The following is a 23891-nucleotide window of genomic DNA, read 5'->3' on the forward strand; positions in this document are numbered from 1 at the left end:
TGCCCACGTTTTCAAATATACACAATTTCCCTCCATATATTCAATAAACATTTTCCAATCTTCTTTAAACGTATGTTTTCCTTGTTCTCTTATTCTGTATGTTAGGTCCACAAGCGGCACATATTTCATCAGTTTAAGTTGCCATTCTTCTTTGGTTGGGACCTCGCTCATTTTCCATTTTGGGGCTAACAAAACACGGGCTGCAGTAGTGGCATACATAAATAACCTTATTTGACACCTGGGAATTTCCGTCTGAATTATCCCCAACAAAAAGGACTCTGATTTTTTTGGGGGGAAAGTATTTTTAAACATTTTTTTCCCAGTTCACTATGAATTATTTCCCAATACTCTTTTAACCTTTTACAAGTCCACCATATATGATAGAATGTACCCTCAGTCTCATTGAATCTCCAGCACTTCTGAGCTTCAGCTGGACTTTGGGATGGACGTATAGTCTCAAATGGCAAATGTTGTCCATCTCTTCTTTTGTGTCAGTATCTTCTTCTTCACATTTAGTCAGGAAGTTCATGTTCAGCCTCAAATGCAGGAAGCAGATCTGGTTCCGTTCCCATAGCAGGGAAAGCAGTGCTTCGTGTGCTCAGACTGACTAGCAGGGAAGGGCCAGTATCACCATAACCAGCTTATCCCATACACCCTTTCCTGAGAGTAAGGGCCCCTCCAGACATCTGTTTTATTCCTTCTCCTTGAGGGATGGCTTTCCCAGGTTGACAAGCCCCCTCTGCCCCTCACTTCCCTTTACAATATGCAGAAACCACCTTCTGGACTATTGGACCTTCTAGGGGGTCTCGTCTGCTCAATCCACTAGAGCCTGTCTTTGCATGCAGGTAAAGTCCCTTAGTCACTGAAGGTTTGGGACCCACACCTGGTTTAGCCAGCCAGCTGAAGACATTGGCTCCCAGTATGTTTCCGAGCACAATTCAAAGTGTTGGTGCGGACCTTTAAAGCCCTAAATGGCCTCGGCCCAGTATACCTGAAGGAGCATCTCCACCTCCATCATTAAGCCCAGACACTGAGGTCCAGCTCCGAGGGCCTTCTGGCGGTTCCCTCCCTGCGAGAAGTGGGGTTACAGGGAACCAGGCAGAGGGCCTTCTCGGTGGTGGCGCCCACCCTGTGGAACGCCCTCCCATCAGATGTCAAGGAAATAAACAACTATCTGACTTTTAGAAGACATCTGAAAGCAGTCCTGTTTAGGGGAGTTTTTGATGTTTAACATTTTTTTAAAATATTCTGTTGGGAGCCGCCCAGAGTGGCTGGGGAAACCCAGCCAGATGGGTGGGGTAGAAATAAATTGTTGTTGCTGCTGTTGCTGCTGCTGTTATTTCCTGGGATGTGGTCGCTGTGGACAGCTTCTAGGAGCCACAGGTGGGAGCTGAGTGCAGGATGGGGACCATAGGTGAAGGAACTACCCCAGAAAGAGCACGCTGTGTCCCCCACCAGAGGTACTACCAGTACCCCATAGCAAACAAAGCCAAGCAAAATTGAAGCTGTAATCCTATATATACCTATTTGAGAGTAAGCCTCATTGTATACAGGAGCTTCATTCCAATAGGATTGGAGTGTGCAAGTCTTTGCAAAATAGTCATAATACATTTGCAGGACACGGGTGGCACTGTGGTCTAAACCACCGAGCCTCTTGGGCTTGCTGATCAGAAGTTTGGCGGTTTGAATCCCTGCGACGGGGTGAGCTCCTGTTGCTCCGTCGCAGCTCCTGCCAACCTAGCAGTTCGAAAGCACGCAGTGCAAGTAGATAAATAGGTACCACTGCGGCAGGAAGGTAAACGGCGTTTCCATGCGCTCTGGTTTCCGTCATGGTGTCCCATTGTGCCACAAGCGGTTTAGTCCTGCTGGCCACATGACCCGGAAAGCTGTCTGTGGACAGACGCCAGCTCCCTCGGCCTGAAAGCGAGATGAGCGCCACACCCCATAGTCGCCTTTGACTGGACTTAGCCATCCAGGGGCCCTTTACTTTTTTACCCCTACCATAATGCAATACACTGATATATTCAATTGTCAGTGGAAGAAAATGGGGCTTTGCTTGTAGTTTGGCCTCAACATTTGTTTTTATTTCCTGCAGAAGACTGCATACCCTAGGTCATCAGAGAACTTGGGGAGGAGGGAGAGATTGAGCTTGCTCCATGAAATGCCCATATCTAAAATTGCAAGAAAATCAAAATTAGTTTTATCAGCCTAATAGGCTGCACTCATTTTGAGAGAAACCGTTTTATTGTGTCACGGGAATGAAATGTTCTGTGCCTGGGAAAGCATGCATTTTCAAATCTATTAAATCAAGTGTTTTTTGAACACGATAACAGGGCAAGGACTTTCTCCCTCATCCCATAAGACTGTGAATGTCTTCTGCACCCACACCCTGAGTGGCATCATTACCTTGCCTCTGCCCTATTTTGGCATTTGGGCACACTACCATTTCCCAAGATAACCCTTCCATACAGAGTGTTCCTTTAGCTGACATACATGGGCATACATCTTGCCTACTCAGGCAGACTTCTGTACAGCGGTACCTTGGTTTTCAGTCATCTCTGCTAACAAATGTTTCGGTTTTCGAATGCGCCTGGGAAGTCAAACATGAAACGTGGCTTCTGTATTGAGTTTTCCGTTTTCAGGCTTCCGTACTGAGTTTTCCATACTGAGTTTTCTATATTGAGTTTTCCGATTTGATGCTTCCGTGCTGAGTTTTCAGGTTTCGAACGTTTCGGAACTCAAATGGTCTTCCGCAATGGATTACACTCGAAAACAGGACTGCGATGTGCCTGGAGTTACATCTTGTATTCCCTTTCCTTTTGCCACATAGACTACGTTTTTCCTCCAGTTTAACCCATTTCATGCATCTGGTGCCATTGGCTCCAGATCACACAAAAGCTGATGGCACCAGAATGCAGGGGTTTGTACTTGCCGGCCTTTGCTCATTTGTCCCATGTCCAGCATGGAAATCAACCCAGCAAATATGATCTGCATTCAATGTTGTTGCTTTCAGTCTACAAACGATAGGTAATTGATTACATTTCCTCCTCTTCCCCACCCCCCTCAATCTGCATTGCATTTCCTTTGCATTGAAATGAATGGGGTCGAATAATGTAATGATAATAAGGGATGCGGGTGGCGCTGTGGGTTAAACCACAGAGCCTACGACTTGCCGATCAGAAGGTCGGCGGTTTGAATCCCCGCAACAGGGTGAGCTCCCGTTGCTCAGTCCCTGCTCCTGCCAACCTAGCAGTTCGAAAGCACGTCAAAGTGCAAGTAGATAAATAGGTATCGCTCCGGCGGGAAGGTAAACGGTGTTTCCGTGCGCTGCTCTGGTTTGCCAGAAGCGGCTTAGTCATGCTGGCCACATGACCCGGAAGCTGTACGCAGGCTTCCTTGGCCAGTAAAGCAAGATGAGCGCCGCAACCCCAGAGTCGGTCACGACTGGACCTAGTGGTCAGGGGTCCCTTTACCTTTACCTTTAATGTAATGATAACATAACTTAGGTAGCTAATTACGTAGCGAGTGTTAAGTGACATAATTTCGCCACAGCAGACAGCAAGATGAATAACATAGCGTCTGGTGGGAAACAAACCGCAGTGGAGTGGAAACAGTGTTGCAGAGAGGAATGGGAAATGAGGCCTCCCTAACTGTGATTGACCAAAGGGTACCCTATTTCCAATATCACTTTCACATAATACCAGATATCAAAGAGAAAAACAGCTACAGACTTTTAGAAGACATCTGAAAGGCAGACTATTGTATTTTAATATTTTGTTGGAAGCTGCCCAGAGTGGCTGGGGAAGCCCAGCCAGATGGGCAGGGTATAAATAGTTATTATTATTATTATTATTATTATTATTATTATTATTGTGTCTCAGACCACCGAGCAAGAGGGTCTGAGGTTGGAAACCCTAACGAAAAGCCTTAATAACAATATCAGCCACAATAACAATAAAAATATGCTATGATGTACCGTATTTATTATACTGAATTTCTCTGATCACTCCATCACTCCATTCGTTCCCCATACACATGAAACCCATAGATGCAGGTGTACTTTGGGTGGTCCCAGTTGCTCAAAATCTTCAAGAGCAGGTATTGGAATTTACCTGAATTTTCTCTCTGAAAATACAGGGACATAAATAGAAGGTTACTGTTTGCTTCCTGTAAAGTATATTTTGTTGCAGGAGTGCCAACTTGGCACCGCAACTGTGGATGCCACGTAGCATACATGAACCTGGCACAGAACCTGGCACTGTTGACCTCCTTTGTAATATTCTATTTTGAAATCTTTAAGATAAAAGTTTGGTTTTCTGTTAGTTATGTTGCTTTGACTGTATACTCTATATTTGACTTTCTTCAGAAATGTTTGATTCTGGATTGTTTCATTGATGTTTTAATATGCTGTAAACCGCTTAGAGATTTTTCTTAAAAATATAAAGCAATATAGAAATGAAATAGAATAATAATAATAATAATAATACCTCCAGCTTGAAAGTTTGCATAGGGAAACCATCGATTCTGTAGACAAATGACCCTAAAAAGTTCCCTTCCTCCTTCTCAAAATCATCTTTGAATCCCTGAGAAGAGACAAAGAGGGAAAGCTGAAGAGATTCGATAAGAGGCTTCAAAGAAATGAACCAAAGGTTGTTATACAAACATTGATAAGTGTTCTTTAAAAAAAAAAAACTCCCACCTTTAAAATTTCTCAATGCAAAGTCCTGAAAATCATAGGGGAATTACTCACATAGATAGAGAAGTTCTTTGGAGCACTGGTTATTTCTTCTGTGTGAGAAATTTTCTTTGAAATATGATCCAGAGACACAGCGACCGGGCAGACGGCTTCGGACAATTTGATGACGACATAGCCTTGAGAGCCTTGCATGGCCCAGCAATTCCCAGGGGTGTTATCCCGCTGAAAAACAAAACAGTCTCATGCCTATCTAGAAGAGAGCACACACAAATCTGGAGAATTCAGAAAATAAGTGTCGTTTGTATGCGAATTACACTAAAGAGTCAAGTAACTCTTTACAAGTCCCCAACAGTGGTGGTGCTGGGGGAAGATAGAGGTCAATGTGTCTGGACACCTTTATCTGGTTGTCACTGAGAAGCAAAACTATTGGAAGAGTGTTAAGAGGCTGCTTTTGGTACCTGGCGGTTTGAAAGCACATCAAAGTGCAAAGAGATAAATAGGTACCACTCCGGCGGGAAGGTAAACGGCATTTACGTGCACTGCTCTGGTTTCGCCAGAAGCGGCTTAGTATGCTGGTCACATGACCCGGAAAAACTGTCTGTGGACAAGCACTGGCTCCCTCAGCCACTAAAGCGAGATGAGCGCCACAACCCCAGAGTCATTCGCGATTGGACTTAACTGTCAGGGGTTCTTTACTTTTTAAACATCATGTTATGTTGATATATCACGATGTCTGAAATAAGGATGGAGCTATGTAGAGACGAACTGTAGGGTTGGGTGATAACTGGTTTTCAACATTGTGCTGTATCACCAGCTAAACATTGTGATATACCAATACAGTGGTACTTCGGAAGTCGAACGAAATCCATTCCGGAAGTCCATATGACTTCCAAACTGTTCGGAAACCAAGGCAGGAAGCTCCTGCAGTCAATCAGAAGCCGCGTAAGCCACGTCAGATGTTCAGGTTCCAAAGAACGTTCACAAACCAGAACACTCACTTCCGGTTTTGCCACATTCGGGAACCAAAGCGTTCAACTCACAAGGCGTTCGGGATCCAAGGTACGACTGTATATCACAATGTCTGAAATGAGGATGGAGCTATGTAGAGGCATTGGCTGGCTTCACAGTTTTTCTCCCATTGTGTTTTTTGCATAGCACACACACATCATTATTCACAATATATTGCCAGGTCAAAAATTATGAAAACAATATCATGATATGGACTTCAAACAGGTTTTGGATGATATATCAGTGGGACATTCCATTTCACCCACATCATGTTGGCTGTTGAAAATCCTGCCGCTATTTTATATCATTTTGTTTCATGTGTTGTGCTTTTACTGTATATTTCTTTTGTCTTAATGTGTATTAGTGTTTCCTGCTTGGGGGGGGGGGCTCTTGGCTAAATAGGGGTGTACATATTATCCATGCCATCGAGACTGGAGGGTAGGTGGATTTCTCTGCTGGATGCTTGAGAGGTAGAGGCGGAGAGTCAAAAAAATTGAGAAGGACCCCAAACATTGCTTTCCAAGATTCCTACCTCAAGAATCACTTCTGGTGCTCGTGAGTAATCCCAGCACAGCCCCAACATGCAAACCTGCGCTCCCGTTTCATAGCTTTTGCTGAATTTTACAATCGATGCACCTACAGATATTAGGACATTAAATAGGGAGGGTTTCCCCCACACACACACAAAAAAAAATAATCAAAAATTAGTAAGAGAAACATAGAGTATCCAATCAGAATTAAATTACCACAGTTTGCAAGTGCTAACCGCAAAACAGCCTCCAATATGGCTTTGTTTCATTACTTCCACCACAACTCCTAGAATGAACTACCTAAGACATTTGGCAATAGAATGTTGCGTTCTTCATTTTTTTTAATACATTGCTACAGGGTTCATCCCTCTCATTTTCCTTTGTGTGTAATCATCAAGCAAATCCTATACGGCTTTTTTTAAAAAGGTGCCGGTACTCACCATAAAATTGTTACAGTAAGTGCCGCACTTTAAATATTTGGGGGTGACAGTACTGCGTACCCTTGAGTACCCCCCGGGGGGAGCAATGCCTGTTTCTCTCCTCTTTCTACCATCCCTTCTCTCTCTCTCTCTCTCTTTCGCTCTCTGATAACTCAATCATCTTTCTCTCTTCCCATTCCTTTTCCTCCCCACCAAATTGGTTCCTGGGAGAGGAATTGGTTCCTGGTCTGGTCCTGAGGGATTCTCCTCCCCCCGCACCTGCCTTCCATCACGTCATCCATTTGGGCTTCCTTTCCCCCCCACCCTCCTTTCCCTTCCGACATGTAATTTGGGGAACAGCTACCTGAAATGCCCTACCTTTGCCGTAAAGCCTACACAGTAGAATGGTGCGATTGTAGCATATCAGACCCTCCAAGTATCCCTGTTTTCCAGGGACAGTCCCGGATTTATGGAAGCCACCCCAGTTTCTGATCTGATCCTGGAATGTCCCACTTTTCTTTAAGGTAAAGGTAAAGGTATCCCCTGACCATTAGGTCCAGTCGCGGAGGACTCTGGGGTTGTGGCGCTCATCTCGCTCTATAGGCCGAGGGAGCCGGCGTTTGTCTGCAGACAGCTTCCGGGTCATGTGGCCAGCATGACTAAGCCGTTTGTGGCGCAATGGAACACCGAAACCAGAGCAGCGCATGGAAACGCTGTTTACCTTCCCACTGGAGCAGTACCTATTTCTCTACTTGCACTTGACGTGCTTTCGAACTGCTAGGTTGGCAGGAGCTGGGACCGAGCAACGGGAGCTCACCCCGTCGCGGGGATTCGAACCGCCGACCTCCTGATTGGCAAGCCCAAAGCTCTGTGGTTTAGACCACAGCACCACCCACGTCCCTATGACTTTTCCTTAGGACATCCCTATTTCCCTTGGAGAAATGTTGGAGCGTGTTCCATATTAATATGAAGTTAGAAGCCTGCAGCCAATATTCTAGTGGATAAATATTTGCACACACCAGAAAACAGATTCAAGAGAGGAGTTACTCCCCTCATGCTATATCGCTGCTACTTTGACCCCAATACCACCTCGCTTCCCCGCTCGCTCCATCTCTGTCTCACTGTTCCCTTGAAGCTCTCCTGCCTCCTAGTGTTTGTCTACCACTCCATCTATACCCTCTTCTTACCTGCAGATTTCAGGGCAAAGTCTTCTTTTTCAATCTGATTGCTTTCCACTGCAGTGCCCCCCAATTGCTTGAAGAGATGCTGTCACACAAAAATATAGAATTGAGGTGTAGAAGAGAGAGCCCACCTGCCACTATGCAAACACATGCCCATTACTGCAGGTTATAGAAATCATTTCTCTTCTCCCATCCTGAGTCTTTCCCCCTGGTTGATGTGACCAAGTGGGGAATACACAATGTCTGGAAGTGGGGGTTGTGGTGAGGGAGAAGCTTCAACAAAGCAGTCAGGGATCAGTGGAGGAAAATGAGGGGAACCACCAAGTAGAGGAGGAACGTTATGACTTTGGTGCATCCATACCAGAAGTATTGAGTTATTTTCTTCATAAGCAGAGACATCCCCTTGCCAACAAAGGTCCGTATAGTAAAAGCTATGGTTTTCCTAGTAGTGATGTATGGAAGTGAGAGCTGGACCATAAAGAAGGCTGATCGCCGGAGAATTGATGCTTTTGAATTATGGTGCTGGAGGAGACTCTTGAGAGTCCCATGGACTGCAAGAAGATCAAACGTATCCATTCTGAAGGAAATCAGTCCAGTGAATCAGCTCACTGGAAGGACAGATCCTGAAGCTGAGGCTCCAACACTTTGGCCACCTCATGAGAAGAAAAGACTCCCTGGAAAAGACTCTGATGTTGGGAAAGACTGAGGGCACAAGGAGAAGGGGACGACAGAGGACGAGATGGTTGGACAGTGTTCTCGAAGCTACCAACATGAGTTTGACCAAGCTGTGGGAGACAGTGGAAGACAGGAGTGCCTGGCCTGCTCTGGTCCATGGGGTCACGAAGATTTGGACACGACTAAATGACTAAACAACAACAAATTTAACTTTCATCCCACCATGAGCGGGGCCAAGAACTTAACAACCAGCAGAGCTGACTTAGAATAGATGGATGGCAACCCAGCCAGATCAGTGAGGTATTAATTCTTCTTCTTCTTCTTCTTCTTCTTCTTCTTCTTCTTCTTCTTCTTCTTCTTCACTGTCACCCTTAACCTCTACCAGCATTGATAGCCCTGTTTATGTCTGACTGTGGAGAGAAGGCATTTTGCAAAAATCTTCATGAGAGTAGCACAAGGCTCTCTTCTTTGGGTGATTTCTTAGGGATCGCTGTGAAAAGACTGTGAAGGATTCATTTATTTATTAAACTCATATCCCACCTTTCCACAAGGACACAGGCAGCTAACACTGACCCTATAAATACAAAAAGACCATCATATCAATTATATCACAAAGTGTTCATTTTTATTATCCCTGATTGTATGTGATTCTCAGTAGGCTACGTACACCAATATGATGTGTGGGAAATATTTGGATTTTGAAGATTTTCTAGTAAATACTGTTTTTATAAACACCATCAAAATATTATTGCCTCTGTAGATTTTTTTCTGAGATGGTCAAATTGAATGTCTTTTTTCATTACTAAAATTGTTACAAGAAATTTTAATCAACATATTGTGCCAGTCTTGGCTTACGTGGGCGGATTTCTTTTATTCGTCAGTTCACCTTCAAAGGGATGCATTACCTGATTGACTGCTAGCCAGTGATAACTGATAATTAGTTATTATAAGTCAGAAGCGTAAATAAATTGTAGCTCAGGTGACCCTCACCTTCTGGGACTCCCAGTGTCCATGGACACTTCCGAGGGCATCTACAAGGCTCTGGAGACCAACGACGTTTTGACGGAAAGTACTGATCTGTTTCTGAAGATTCTGCTGAAGGGCCTCATTCTGGCGACTAAGCAGAAACGTGCAAAACAATCAAAATATCCACAGTATTGCTTAAGCCTAAGCAAAATAGCTCACCATGGAGTCAAAGGATGGATTGTGTGGTTGTAGGGTCCTGTGGGGTGGGGGTGGAGAATTTGCTCTTCTTAAAAAAAAAGAACAAATCAGAATATCATCAAATTTTAGAAGCAGAGAGGGATAGATATTAGACTTATTTTTCCAGGGGTCACACATCATAGGGAATTTGTATCTGAATTTCCAGATCTATATATCGGACGTATTAAAATGGTCATTTGCCTTGTGCCAGTGATCGGAGAGCCGTATTAATTCCTTGTTTTACTATCGATTTCCTCATGCTTCCTGACACCTTTCATTGCAAGTGAGGGATGAGGGCCTTTTCTGCAAAACAACACCTACTACAAACCAGATTTCTTTTTCATTCACACTGACAGGAAGGTCAGTGCTAAAATATTCTTTCCGTGTGCAGCCTGCCAAAGGTAGCAGACACATCAATCTCTCTTCCTACTATATTTTAACAAACTTGCTGTTGAGTTGCCAGCCAGGACCTGAGTCGCATCTTTATCAGAGTATAATCCTGCTTCTTTCTTATGGGGTGTGTGGGTGTGTGGGGGTGTAGAAATCACCAGACTTTTACAAGAACCACCTTCTGCCTTGCTGTGCAATTATCAGCTTGCGTTTTAGGAGGTACAGATATCACCATTCAAAACCAACCCATGGATTATTGCAGAGTTGGGGGACCTGTGGCCCTCTAGAGAACACTGGACTTCAAATTTCCATCAGGCCCAGACTGTAGGGCCAATAGTAAGGAACGATGCAACATCTGGAGGCCCACAGGTCCCCCATACTGGCCTTATCCAAGGGTGGTGAACATCTGGCCCTCCAGATGTGGCTGGCCTACATCTCCCATCATCCCTGATCATGGACCATTCTGGTTGCAGCTGGTGCTGGTTGGAGACCAACAAGATCTGAAGAGCCACATGCCCCCATCTTTGGAGCATGAGTTTTCATCTTTGCTTCTGCTAAGCTCATCCAAGAGAATCAAACTGCATTTGCGTGTTTTTGCCTCGGGCTGAATTCAAAATGACTGTGTGCCGTACATCAACTGAGAAAGTTGTTTTACCTCAGCTGTACCTTCATCACCTGCTTGAAGGTATCAGAGGGGTTGCACAAGCCGTACAGAAATCCTAGAAAGAAACACGAAGCACATTAATGGCTTTCTGAACCAATCAGAAAACCCATACACTTTTATCAGGATTAATCAGCAGAACATTGTATTATGTCTCTTCTCTTGTGTAGCACAGTTGAAAATATGTTTATCCACCGAATTCAGTAAAGCATGCTTATTGTAGTGGGGGGGAAATTGGCAAGATCCATCTCATTCGGAAATCTGGGTTCATCTCATGGCTATCCACTGGGCAGCTGAAAAATTAATCCAAATCTGACTGTTGGTTGGTGATAGGCCTCAGGGGCAAGATTGCAATAGTAGACTTGTTCACATTATGCTGAACACAGGTACAAGTGTTTCTGTGAAAAAGGATATCCTTGTTGATTTGTAAAACTCTACAATTTGTGTACACAGACTACATACCCATTGAATGTTAACATGTGAACACCTCAGATATTTTTGCATGGCCACCACACACAAATTCACTCTCGCGTGAATAGACATACAGCACACATAAGTGTGACTTAGTAGAAGTCAAGGTCTCAATGGATCCGTTTTTAGCAGTCTGTATTTGATACACATTACAAATAAATGCACATTGCAAATATATTCTGCAGGTTATATAACAAAAAAAAAATGTGCTTAGGCTAGCTCTTTGAGGAACATACCAGAAAAGATGCCCAACAAGAATATTAGGGTCAGAAAAGCCAACATCTTCATGACAGGCCTTGGATGGTCTCCTGAGAAGATATAAATTCAAGTGGAAATCATGGAAATATATGATTTCTGAGCAATTGTAAATGGAGCATGTATACGCCTGAAAAAGGCAAACATGAGCAAGCAAGTCTACGTATGCTCTCTTCCTGTTATCAACATTGCTGCAGATTTTGGCTTTATTTATTTAGGATTTGTTTACTTAGGAAAGCAAGGGTCCCACCCTTTATAGGTAGAAAGGAGATGGAACAGGTTTGCTTGTTTTTATAATTGTGACTAGGGGTCTAAGAGGGCATCACTTTTTGTTCAGTCCTGTAGTTGTCACACGCAGCACTGTTTCTGCTCTGCTGCAATTTGTCTTCTGCTAAGAAGTACATTATTTGTCTTGTTGCCCACTATGACAAAATTACATAATTTATGTGATCTGTGTAGATATTAGATAATGTAATAAATTATGTCTCATTTGTGGGCTGAAAGCAACTACGGAAAATATGGATCATATTCACTGGATATATTACCGTTTCAGATGTGGGACCAATGAGCAAGCATTGGCAATTTCTGCTCCCATTTCCATTTTTATCTGACTTGGCCAATATCCCTAACTGAGATTGGTTTACCTGTTTCTATAACTATATATTATGGGTTGTATCCATACATATAAATTCAATAAATAATAATAATAATAACAAAAGTTGTCCTGTTCACACAAGGACTTCTGCTTGTGCAAAGGAATCTGCTCTGAAGGGTTGGGGTGAAACCCAAAACAGATTTGGGGGGAGCACAGAGGGAAGGGAGGAAACGAAAGTTCAGTCACATAAGCAGAAGTTCTTGCACAATTGGAATGACTTCACTGGATTCAATCCTATGTTGCTATAATGCACCCTGGAACCTTAAGGTGAAGAGCGAGTCAGAATTCTTGTAGATAGGTCTAGAACCCATTCTCCTTACTTCTCTATTTCTGTTCTCCAAGTGAAAATATTTCATCTTAGTTCAAAGCCTGTTCTGATAATAATTTTATTAATTTGAATTACCATTCAATAATAGCCCCATTATAACCATGCCAAATTATAGTACAATTACTAATACCAATCATTCAAATGCAGATTTATATAATTTAGATGCACAACCCCCCACATGCTAGATTTGATGGTTTGATTATTTTCTTTATTTCTGCATTGCAAAATCTTACTAATTTCAACTACATTCCGGTCAAAATAAGAATCCCTTCTACAACAACTGCAATATTAACAACTTCCATTCGTATAGACGCATTCTATACCCTTGTTCTTCCTGTGTGTGGCAATTATTCTGTCCGTGATGTTTCTTCCTGTCCTTGTAAAATTTTATGTCTCTCTTTTCCTGGTTGTTGCTGTTCTCCATCCTGCCTTGGGCAGAGCCGATATCCCATTGTTGTTTCAGAAATTTCTCCATCCCTCAGTCCCGTGCTTCTTTGTTTTGCAACTTTAACAACAGCGGCAAAAATCACCATCCCAATAAATAACCTGTTTTCACCATTTTCCCTCTGAGCCTGGGAAGAAGAGTGGTCTGTCGAACTGAAGATGACTCAGTAATGAACCTTATCAGTCCCTTGGCAAGTTCACAGACTTCTTTCATCCTTCCGTCCAACTGAAGATAAATGAGCGTTTATACTTCCAATTAAAACCTGTTGAAGCCCGTTCACACAATCAATTTACTGTTGATGGTTCTCATATACATCTACCAATGCATGCAATATTCGTCTTTTGGGAAGGTTGTGGTTCAAATTGTTGTTGTTCAGTCGTTTAGTCATGTCCGACTCTTCGTGACCCCATGGACCAGAGCATGCCAGGCACTCCTGTCTTCCACTGCCTCACGCAGTTTGGTCAAACTCATGCTGGTAACTTCAAGAACACTGTCCAGCCATCTCGTCCTCTGTCGTCCCCTTCTCCTTGTGCCCTCCATCTTTCCCAACATCAGAGTCTTTTCCAGGGAGTCTTCTCTTCTCGTGAGGTGGCCAGAGTATTGGAGCCTCAGCTTCACGATCTGTCCTTCCAGTGAGTACTCAGGGCTGATTTCTTTAAGAATGGAGAGGTTTGATCTTCTTGTAGTCCATGGGACTCTCAAGAGCCTCCTCCAGCACCATAATTCAAAAGCATCAATTCTTCGGCAATCAGCCTTCTTTATGGTCCAGCTCTCACTGCCATACATCACTACTGGGAAAACCATAGCTTTAACTATATGGACCTTTGTTGGCGAGGTGATGTCTCTGCTTTTTAAGATGCTATCTAGGTTTGTCATTGCTTTTCTCCCAAGAAGCAGGCGTCTTTTAATTTTGTGGCTGCTGTTACCATCTGCAGTGATCATGGAGCCCAAGAAAGTAAACTCTCTCACTGCCTGCATTTCTTCCCCATCTATTTGCCAGGAGATGATGGGACCAGTGGCCATGATCTTCGTTTTTTTTCAAATTAGAGAACTTGATTAAGGGCAGAACATTGAGAAGATGCATGCTCTCCCTGTTTCCCTAAACCAGGGGTAGGGAATTTGTGACCCCAACTCCTATCTACCCCAACCAGCAAATGGTCCATAATCAGGGATGGTGGCAAAGGAGTTCTCACCCAACAACATCCAGCTGGACCAAAGTTCCCCCACTTCTTCTCTAAAACTACTCAGCTAACCTACCTGCATGTTGGAATGCAAGAGAAACTGGGTTGGTTCTCAGTGTCCCGGCTCCGAGGAGAGATGGACTGCTGTAGCTCTTCATCTGCTGCACTTCTATAACTATCAAAAGTAAAATGTCACCTCAATAAAGGTAAAGGTAAAGGAACCCCTGACCACTAGGTCCAGTCGTGACCGACTCTGGGGTTGCGGCGCTCGTCTTGCCTTATTGGCCGAGGGAGCCGGTGTACAGCTTCCGGGTAATGTGGCCAGCATGACTAAGCCGCTTCTGGCGAACCAGAGCTGTGCACGGAAATGCCGTTTACCTTCTCGCTGGAGTGGTACCTATTTATTATCTACTTGCACTTTGACGTGCTTTCGAACTGCTAGGTTGGCAGGAGCAGGGACCGAGCAACGGGAGCTCACCCTGTCGCGGGGATTTGAACTGCCAACCTTCTGATCGGCAAGCCCTAGGCTCTGTGGTTTAACCCACAGCACCACCCGCATCCCCACCTCAATAAGCATCTCTATTAAGGGCCAAGGGTCTGTAGCTCAGTGTCAGAGAACATGCTCTGCACACAAGAGGAGTGCGGCTCAGTCTCTGGCCCCTTCCATTTAAAAGGATCAGAGATCAGGTGATGAGAGAGGCTCTTCTTCATCTGAGACCCTGGAGAGATGTGTCAATCAGAGTAGACATTACTGGGCCTGATGGGCAAAGTAGCTTCCTAAGGCTGGCTTGCAATTTCTTACTTTCCCATGTTCTGTATTTCCTCCATTTATTTTATTAGCAATATTTATAGATCACCCTACAACCAAGTTCTCAGGATAGTGAGAGAGAGAGAGAGAGAGAGAGAGAGAGAGAGAGAGAGAGAGAGAACAGGGTAGAAATTGTTAAAAGAATTTAAAGGTCTCAAATGTCGAGTAAATATTTGGGCAAAATAGGTCAAGGTAAATGTGAAAGCAACATACATGGTGCTCTTTACAATCATTGAACTAGAAAAACACTTTAAAACGTTCAGCTAACTGAAATAAAAAACAGTTTCCCAAACTGCATTTTCAGTGCATATATACTTACATCTCACACATCAGGTTTTTTAAATATATATATATACAAATGCAGTCATTTTAATGTTTGCAGACTGTCAACTATATATAAAGGCAAGGTTTTCTGAAGAAAAAAATCAAAAATACCTTAGATTCTTGGAAGATAAATAAAAGGATGGTAGTTATTATTACTTCACAATATCACTATTTTGAAACGAAAGGGAGGGGAGAAAAGAACTGTCAGCCCATAGCATGAATCTCTGGAATAACTGAAATGACAACAGTGTTGTTGTTGTTTAGTCATTTAGTCATGTCCGACTCTTCGTGACCCCATGGACCAGAGCACACCAGACACTCCTGTCTTCCACTGCCTCCTGCAGTTTGTTCAAACTCATGTTCGTAGCTTCGAGAACACTGTCCAACCATCTCATCCTCTGTCGTCCCCTTCTCCTTGTGTGTCTTTCCCAACATCAGGGTCTTTTCCAGGGAGTCTTCTCTTCTCATGAGGTGGCCAAAGTATTGGAGCCTCAGCTTCAAGATCTGTCCTTCCAGTGAGCACTCAGGGCTGATTTCCTTAAGAATGGAGAGGTTTGATCTTCTTGCAGTCCATGGGACTCTCAAGTGTACACTGCCAACAGTGTAGGCCCCAGGAAATGCTCTCTAGAAAGGGCATTCTATAACTGGGGTGCCACCACTTAAAAGGCCATATCCAGGAACAACAGCGGGTAAGACTGAGAAAATTGCTCACTTACTCGCTTTATGCTCTCTGAGGCCCCAAAACTTACTAGGTTCTTCCATTTCCCCAACTTCAGTTCCACATTTAGAAGAGAACATTTGACGTATTCTATTTTAGAGTAAAAGTTTGAATAATATTTTTATGGGTCTGGACAATGATTTATTCCAAAAGGAGTCAGTTCTCATGCTTCCTGTTGCTTCAAATAGAGCAATATTAATTTCGGCAACAAGCCCACCAGTAATATTGGAGGATGCCCTCCATGGAGAAGACGCCATGCTGAGAACGCCCTCAAAGCTGGAGTCATCCTTGACTGCAATGCTAAACAGCTACCGCAAGGACAACTGTGTCTCTGACCGCCTGATGCAGAGTCCTCTTCCATCATGGACCTCTGTGCCTATTCTCAACAGATCATGTGCCCCATCTCCAAATGGAGCTTAAAATGGTAAAGGACCCCTGACAGTTAAGTCCAATCGCAGATGACTCTGGGGTTGCGGCGCACACCTCGCTTTACAAGCCGAGGGAGGCAGCCTTTGTCCGCAGACAGTTTTTCTGGGTCATGTGGCCAGCATGACTAAGCCGCTTCTGGTGCAACAGAACACCAAAACCAGAGCAGCGCACGGAAACACCGTTTAATTTCCCACCACAGAGGTACCTATTTATCTACTTGCACTGGTGTGCTTTCGAACTGCTAGGTTAGCAGGAGCAGGGACCGAGCAACGGGACCTCACCCCGTCACGGGGATTCGAACCGCCAACCTTCTGATCAGCAAACCCAAGAGGCTCAGTGATTTAGACCATAGCGCCACCCACATCCCTAAATGGAGTTTAAAGGGAGCCATATTGCCGCTGCTAGCTAGCTTACTTTTCAAGAAAAAATGCACCCAAGACCCGAACATACCTAGAACAAGTGGCTTCTGATCAGGGCACATCACGATGTTAGCATTGGGTTCCATCGGTGGAGGAGTTTCAAAACAACGTCGTGCTATTAACGGATTTTGATCAGGCAAGTCTTTACCTGTTAGAGACAGATGACATTGTTAGCACAGAGGCTCAGATGAATCAAGGAAGAGCGTGATGTTTTGGATTTGAATAACATGCACAATCAAGTTGGTAAGAAATGAGTTGTCCTCCCCAGACCCAGCTTAAAGGTTTGCTGTGGGGGCAGCAGGAGAATGACTGCATTCCTTGTGGACTCACATGCTCAAGGCAGATAGACCACCGAAAGTGCAGTGGGAAGGCTTTCCCCACATAGAGAACGAAAACAAGACCAAGTGCTGTTCTCAGAACAATCTAAGTCTCACCACCACAACCACATGGCTTTTAAAAAGTAATGGACTATGTGGAATTTACAAAGCTGACAGCAGTATTAAGGGATCAAAATAATGAACATTTTATAGAAGAATGGAGGCCCTTTGCGGACTATTTGAAAAAACACTACAGTCAAATGAAATCATGGGCAGGATTCGAGATAGGAGCTGCGGAAGGAAAACAAGAAAGGACAGTCGTACCTCGGAAGTCGAACACTTTGCGACTCAATCCTTTTGGCTCCCAAACACCGCAAACCCGCAAGTGAGTGTTCCAGTTTGTGAACGTTCTTTGGAACCCGAACCAGAAAGGTCTCCCACCCAAGGTTTAGTGTTACATGTGAATTTGACCACTTCACTTTTCAGAAAATTCCACCTTGATCTGCATCAGGACTAGAGTGCACAGGGAAGGGAGGTTGAAACCTTTCCCCCCTCCCCTTACTGTTTTCCAAGTCCCCCCCCCCCCACCAGCAATCACTTTTTCCAGCTGTAATTTGGCCATGAAAGCAAATGCTTCCTTGGTTCTCAAACACCTTGGTTCCCAAATGCCGAAAACCTAGAAGTAAGTGTTCCGTTTTTCAAATGTTTTTCGGAAGCCGGGTGTCCAATGCGGCTATCAGTGCTTGTTTCCAGGCACCAATCAGAAGCTGCGCCTTGGTTTTCAAACATTTCAGAAGTCAAACGGACTTCCAGAACGGATTAAGTTTGGCACTTTTGTTTCTGCTATTTATTTTGTGTTTTTGTTTTTGAGGCTTTTTCGGTTAATTTCTTTTTGTGACTGTGTGGAACCCAGTTCAGCTACTGATTAATTGATTGATTGTGTGACTGCAGAAATGGACAATGACTATCATCAATGCAGATAAGAAAAAATAATAATTTTAATTTTTATCATCTACAATATTGTCTTATTTATTTTATAGTACAGTACAGTGGTACCTCAAGTTACATACGCTTCAGGTTACAGACTCTGCTAACCCAGAAATAGTACCTCGGGTTAAGAACTTTGCTTCAGGATGAGAACAGAAATCGTGCTGGGACGGCGCGGTGGCAGTTGGAGGCCCCATTAGCTAAAGTGGTGCTTCAGGTTAAGAACAGTTTCAGATTAAGAACGGACCTCCAGAACGAATTAAGTACTTAACCCGAGGTACCACATTGATTATTGCTTTCATTTTATGGATCAATGGCCTCGTTGGATAGCAAAATTCATGTTAAATTGCTGTTTTAGGGGTTGTTCTTTAAAAACTGGAACGGATTAATCCGTTTTGCATTACTTTCTATGGGAAAGGGCGCCTTGGTTTTGGAATGCTTTGGTTTTGGAACGGACTTCCGGAACAGCTTACGTTTGAGAACCCAGGTGCCACTGTAATGTTTGCTAGTAAAAAAAATTAAGTTAACCGCCTTCTTATAATTTGGCAAAAAGAGACTAAAGCTATAGAAACTAGTATGGCACAGCATTTGAGCTAACTCACTCAAGATACCATATTGCACATTCCGCTCTCCACAGTGTTTACTTTAGGCCTTATCTCCTTCACCCCATGAAGCAAGTGTTGTGGGAAGTTGAACTCGATTCCAAATGCCGATTTGAGGATTATGTCCTAAGCACACCCACCAAACATCACTGTAATATCTCAGCGCTCAGTGGAAATGTTGCATTATGGTACATTTTTGTATCTTTCATAGCCCCTCTGAAAACCCGGACAGGATTCAAACTCGGGTCTGGAATGCAAAACTGCATTGTGGGTTTATGCATACCAGTTTTTATTCTGGAATCTCAATCTGCAAGGGAGATGCTGTTTTACAATATAATTCTTAGCACTTTGATGTAAGGAATTAGAGACCAGGAGTTTGGTTTTTTTGTTTTGTTTTTAATGTTCTGATATTAATGGTATCGAATCTTTGGCATTAGGCTTGATTTTGCAGGCCTGCATTTTATGACTCCTGCGCTGCGTTCCCTTTCCTATCTGACCCTGGAAGTGGGGCAAATGGCAGGATGTTTTGCTATGTCTGCCGTGAGTTAGCGCCACAATCGCCTTGAGAGCTTCCAAGGAACAGATAGGGACAGGAATGTCAACAATCTTCTCGAAGGCCTGGATGCTAAGGAAACAGTGATAAAGGAGGACATCTGAGACCCCAATGGCCTGAGCAGTTAAGGGGCACCCCAAGGTAATTGTGGGGGTGAGCTTGCCAGTATGGAGCCATGTGTGTTTTACTTCACATGACCTGTAGCCTTTCTCGATGTATGTAGAAGAATCTTGACTCTTTGTGTCCTGTGTTTGAGCCACTATATAAGCTTTGTTCGGGACAGACTTTTTTAAACTGGTGGTTCAGCCAGAACAACCAGTTGCTAGAGCATGAGACCCTTCATCCCAGGGTCATGGGTTTGAGTGAAAGATTCCTGCATTGCAGTGCTCCTTTCCAACTCAACACGTCTGTGATTCTGTGACATTCGGAATATGTCAAAACCCCATTAAACTGGGCTCTGTCCTATTGCAATACAGTGGTACCTCGGGTTACATACGCTTCAGGTTACATGTGCTTCAGGTTACAGACTCCGCTAACCCAGAAATATTACCTCGGGTTAAGAACTTTACCTCAGGATGAGAAGAGAAATCGCGCGGCAGCAGCGGGAGGCCCCATTAGCTAAAGTGGTGCTTCAGGTTAAGAACAGTTTCAGGTTAAGAACAGACCTCCGGAACAAATTAAGTACTTAACCTGAGGTACCACTGTACAGTCATACCTCATGTTACATCCGCTTCATGTTACATTCTTTCAGGTTACGTCCCATGGCGACCCGGAAGTACCAGAAGTTCTGGGTTTCGCCGCTCACACATGCGAAGAAGTGTGAAATGACATCGCGTGCATGCGCAGAAGCGGCAAATCACAACCCGCGCGTGCGCAGACGCACCGCTGCGGGTTGCGCTCTTTTCATGTTGCGAACGGGCCTCCGGAACGGATCCCGTTCTCAACCAGAGGTACCACTGTAGTTAATAAACTGGATCCCTAACTGGATCTGCTTGCTGCAATTCACTTGGTCCCGTTTTTATTTAAGCTTGGCTACGATTTAAAGTGACATGCCCATGTCTCACTTGGCCACTGAGGGAGCAGAATTAAATCCGAATAAGGCCATTTGTGCTACACACAAACAAGCAAAACTGCAGCTCAGTTGGTTCAAGTGTGGTGCTGATAACGGCGAGGTTGCAGGTTCGACCCCCTATGAGACAACCACACATTCTTGCATTGCAGGGGTTGGACTAGATGACCCTCAGGGTCCCTTCCAATTCTACGATGCTATGATACACACTAAACATGTGCGAGCGCCAGCAAGTTAAACCAAAGGCCTCACTTCACTTGGCCAATGAGCACACTCACTACAGCACGGCTGCATCAGGTCTTCCGATCCACTGCTTTTCGCCCCCCAACTCGTCTGGGAGCAAGTCTCCTTCCAGGTTTTGGAATCCCATTTTGCTTCTGAGGCAAGAGAGTTGCGCTTCCTGCGGATTCTTTTGAAAACCCTGAGAAAAGAAAGCTCAAAGGTTTTTTTGTGGCGAGAGAGGGGACCTTACAGGGAGGGGAACCCATGGGTCAGGAGTACATGACGGCATTGCCAAAGGAACCGGGTTCAAATCCTAGTGTTTCCAGGTAGGGCTGCCAAGGACTCCCTGCCTGAAACCCCGACGAGCCACTGCTCCGTTACCTCCGTTAAAGGTAAAGGGACCCCTGACCATTAGGTCCAGTCGTGGCCGACTCTGGGGTTGCGGCACTCATCTTGCTTTATTGGCCGAGGGAGCCGGCGTACAGCTTCCGGGTCATGTGGCCAGCAGGACTAAGCCGCTTCTGGTGAACCAGAGCAGCGCACGGAAACGCCGTTTACCTTCCCGCCGGAGCAGCACCCATTTATCTACTTGCACTTTGATGTGCTTTCGAACTGCTAGGTGGGCAGGAGCAGGGACCGAGCAATGGGAGCTCACCCCGTCGCGGGGATTCAAACCACCGACCTTCTGATTGGCAAGTCCTAGGCTCTGTGGTTTAACCCACAGCGCCACCCGCGTCCCTTGCGAGTCCATTTTGGCATTTCCTCACTTTTTCTGTATTATTCAAAAAAAACCAAACGAAAAACCACCCAGCTGCAACCTCCCTCCAAGATGATTCCATCATGCAGTACCAGCTCTGGTGCATTGCTTGTATAAGCAGATTCCTGGACCAAAGAGCAATGGAAAGAACACGAACCGTTTCCACATACACTGATATGCAAGCATGCCACAGCCCAATGTTATTCTTACATAAACCAGGCCACAATATGTTACCCAAGCTCCCTTGTACCTCCTCACTCCCGTTTCTCGGTACGAAATGGGTTTCAGCCTTTGGAGAATGGCCAATCTTTCGCTGCGCCGTTCCAGTATAATCCTTTCGCTGTGGCATTCCATGGTCATCCTGCTCAACATGATCGATTTTATTTATTTATTTATTTATTTATTTATTTATTTATATACATACATACCCCACTCATCTGGCTGGGTTTCCCTAGCCCCCTGGGCAACTCCCAACAGAACATTAAAAACACAATAAAACATCAAACATTAAAAGCTTCCCTAAACAGGGCTACCTTCGGATGTCTTCTAAAGGTCAGATAGTTTCCTTGACATCTGGTGGGAAGACCCTCAGAGCTGGACCTCAGTGTCTGGGCTGAATGATGAGGGTGGAGACGCTCCTTCAGGTATACTGGGCCAAGGCCGTTTAGGGCTTTGAAGGTCAGCATCAGCCATATCACACATGAAGTGTGATTTCATGCATCCAGAATTGCGATCCAACTGAATCACAATACGGGCAGCGACAAACCACAGTGAGGGATATTCAGCTTTTGTGCTCCTGCTGTGCCACAGCAGGGAATAGTGCCATGTGCAGAAATCAACATCCCGATATATCTCACCTTTAACTCGGTTGGAAAAGCCAGTTTCTGGTCCTTACTGCTACAGAGATGGGCTTGGAACAGTGAGGGAAACGTATGGCGAAATCTCAGAACTGAGCAGAGCAACGAAATGTTCTTCACCGACTCCCTGCAAACCAGAACCAAGCAATAAATAAATCATTTTAATCTTCACTGTGAACCAAAATCAATGAAATTGGCTGAAGGAATTCCATGGGTTCATTTGGAGTTGGTGCACGTCGCACAGTTTCCTGCTGAAATCATGCAACTTTTTATACCCCCTCCCCCCAAAAAAAAGTTTCAGGAAGGGCAGGTGCCCCTGTTTCGTTGTGCTAAAGCGCAAGGTTACCCTCTGGGTGGCGAAATTGGAGAAGCAGAACGACTAATAAAGCAGAATTCTCTGTGGATAGTATAAACCCATCGCTAACGCACTATTATTGCAGAATAAGGTAAAGGTAAAGAGACCCCTGACCATTAGGTCCAGTCGTGACCGACTCTGGGGTTGTGGCACTCATCTTGCTTTATTGGCCGAGGGAGCCGGCGGACAGCTTCCGGGTCATGTGGCCAGCATGACTAAGCCGCTTCTGGCGAACCAGAGCAGCGCACGGAAATGCTGTTTACCTTCCCGCCGGAGTGGTACCTATTTATCTACTTGCACCTTGACGTGCTTTTGAACTACTAGGTGGACAGGAGCAGGGACCGAGCAACGGGAGCTCACCCCGTTGCAGGGATTCGAACCGCTGACCTTCTGATCGGCAAGTCCTAAGCTCTGTGGTTTAACCCACAGCGCCACCCACATCCCATTATTGCAGAATACAACTGCATAAAAACCTTCAACCAACCCAAGTCCAGGGGACCTCTCTATAACCCCTTTCAGTTTCATTGCACTATCCCAAGGAATGTTACAAATAATTCTATAAGAAGGACAGTATTACTGACCTTACAATGGCCTAATCCTTCATCTCCCGACCTCAGTAACATCAACTTGAATGAAGGAGAACCGAATGTGGTACTTCTATGTCCTGAAAGGGAAGTGATTCCAATGTATCTGATTGGATACAAACTGCATGTATTTCATCCTTGAGAGGCAGCATATATAGAGGCCTCCTATGAAACAGTTTGAAGGTAAAACAAAATGACCTCATAAACGACTTCACTTTGGTAACACTGCCCCGGGTGTGAGGTCATGCGGGAGCCCCAGGAGCTGTAATGTGTCATTGACACTTAGGCATAAAATCCTTCATCATATATATCTGGAAATCAATATTGGCTCTTGGCTCTCCTATCGCTGGTACCCTGGATACATCATGGCAACTTTTCCATTTAGCATTCATTAAACTTCTGGTGCCTTTTATTGACTTAATTTGTTTCCTCTCTTCTTCTGCCTCTTCCCAACGCTCAGGGCAGTTAACAACAGGTTTGGTAGAGTGAAATATAATAAGAACAGGCATATCCCAAGGAAAGATGTTAAAAATAACCTCCCAACCATCAGGTGTTAACAATCAGCCTGGACAAGAAAGAGTAGACTGTGTATCGTCAACTATAATGGAGTACTAAGGAAAAGGAGATCCAACACTGAGAGACAACTAAGGACACATTATGTTGTGTTTTTGTTGTTTGAAGGTGTTACACAGACGGTACATTCATGATGGTCCTATTGATTGATCATCGTGTCATGATGCAGCAGAAAGAAAAAAGCACCCTCTGCAATGTGGAGGATCCAAGCTATTGGAA

The 23891-nt window shown here is 44.5% G+C and overlaps 1 protein-coding gene across 3 annotated transcripts; it reads right to left on the bottom strand.

The window, feature by feature from the left end:
* Window positions 1-3963: 3963 nt before the first annotated feature.
* Window positions 3964-23227, bottom strand: LOC310690463 (SUN domain-containing protein 2-like). 3 transcript variants are annotated; one of them, XM_083469378.1, is made up of 14 exons: window positions 23097-23227; window positions 22199-22287; window positions 21554-21664; window positions 20603-20745; window positions 16828-16944; window positions 14175-14273; window positions 11471-11542; window positions 10758-10821; window positions 9500-9626; window positions 7841-7919; window positions 6237-6340; window positions 4751-4918; window positions 4488-4583; window positions 3964-4125 (listed from the first exon to the last, which is right to left on the bottom strand). In XM_083469378.1, exons 3-14 carry the CDS (start codon window positions 21661-21663, stop codon window positions 4012-4014), a joined length of 1293 nt encoding a protein of 430 aa, XP_083325504.1. In that variant the 5' UTR covers window position 21664; window positions 22199-22287; window positions 23097-23227; the 3' UTR covers window positions 3964-4011. The 3 variants fall into 3 exon arrangements, with proteins under 3 accessions (XP_083325504.1, XP_083325502.1, XP_083325503.1); XM_083469376.1 differs by lacking the exon at window positions 23097-23227 and having other exon boundaries at window positions 22161-22280; XM_083469377.1 differs by lacking the exon at window positions 23097-23227 and having other exon boundaries at window positions 21554-21667; window positions 22161-22244.
* Between the last annotated feature and the right edge of the window lie 664 nt (window positions 23228-23891).

The sequence above is a fragment of the Podarcis liolepis genome, assembly GCF_965112155.1.
Source record: "Podarcis liolepis genome assembly, chromosome: 1".
NCBI classification, from domain to species: domain Eukaryota; kingdom Metazoa; phylum Chordata; class Lepidosauria; order Squamata; family Lacertidae; genus Podarcis; species Podarcis liolepis.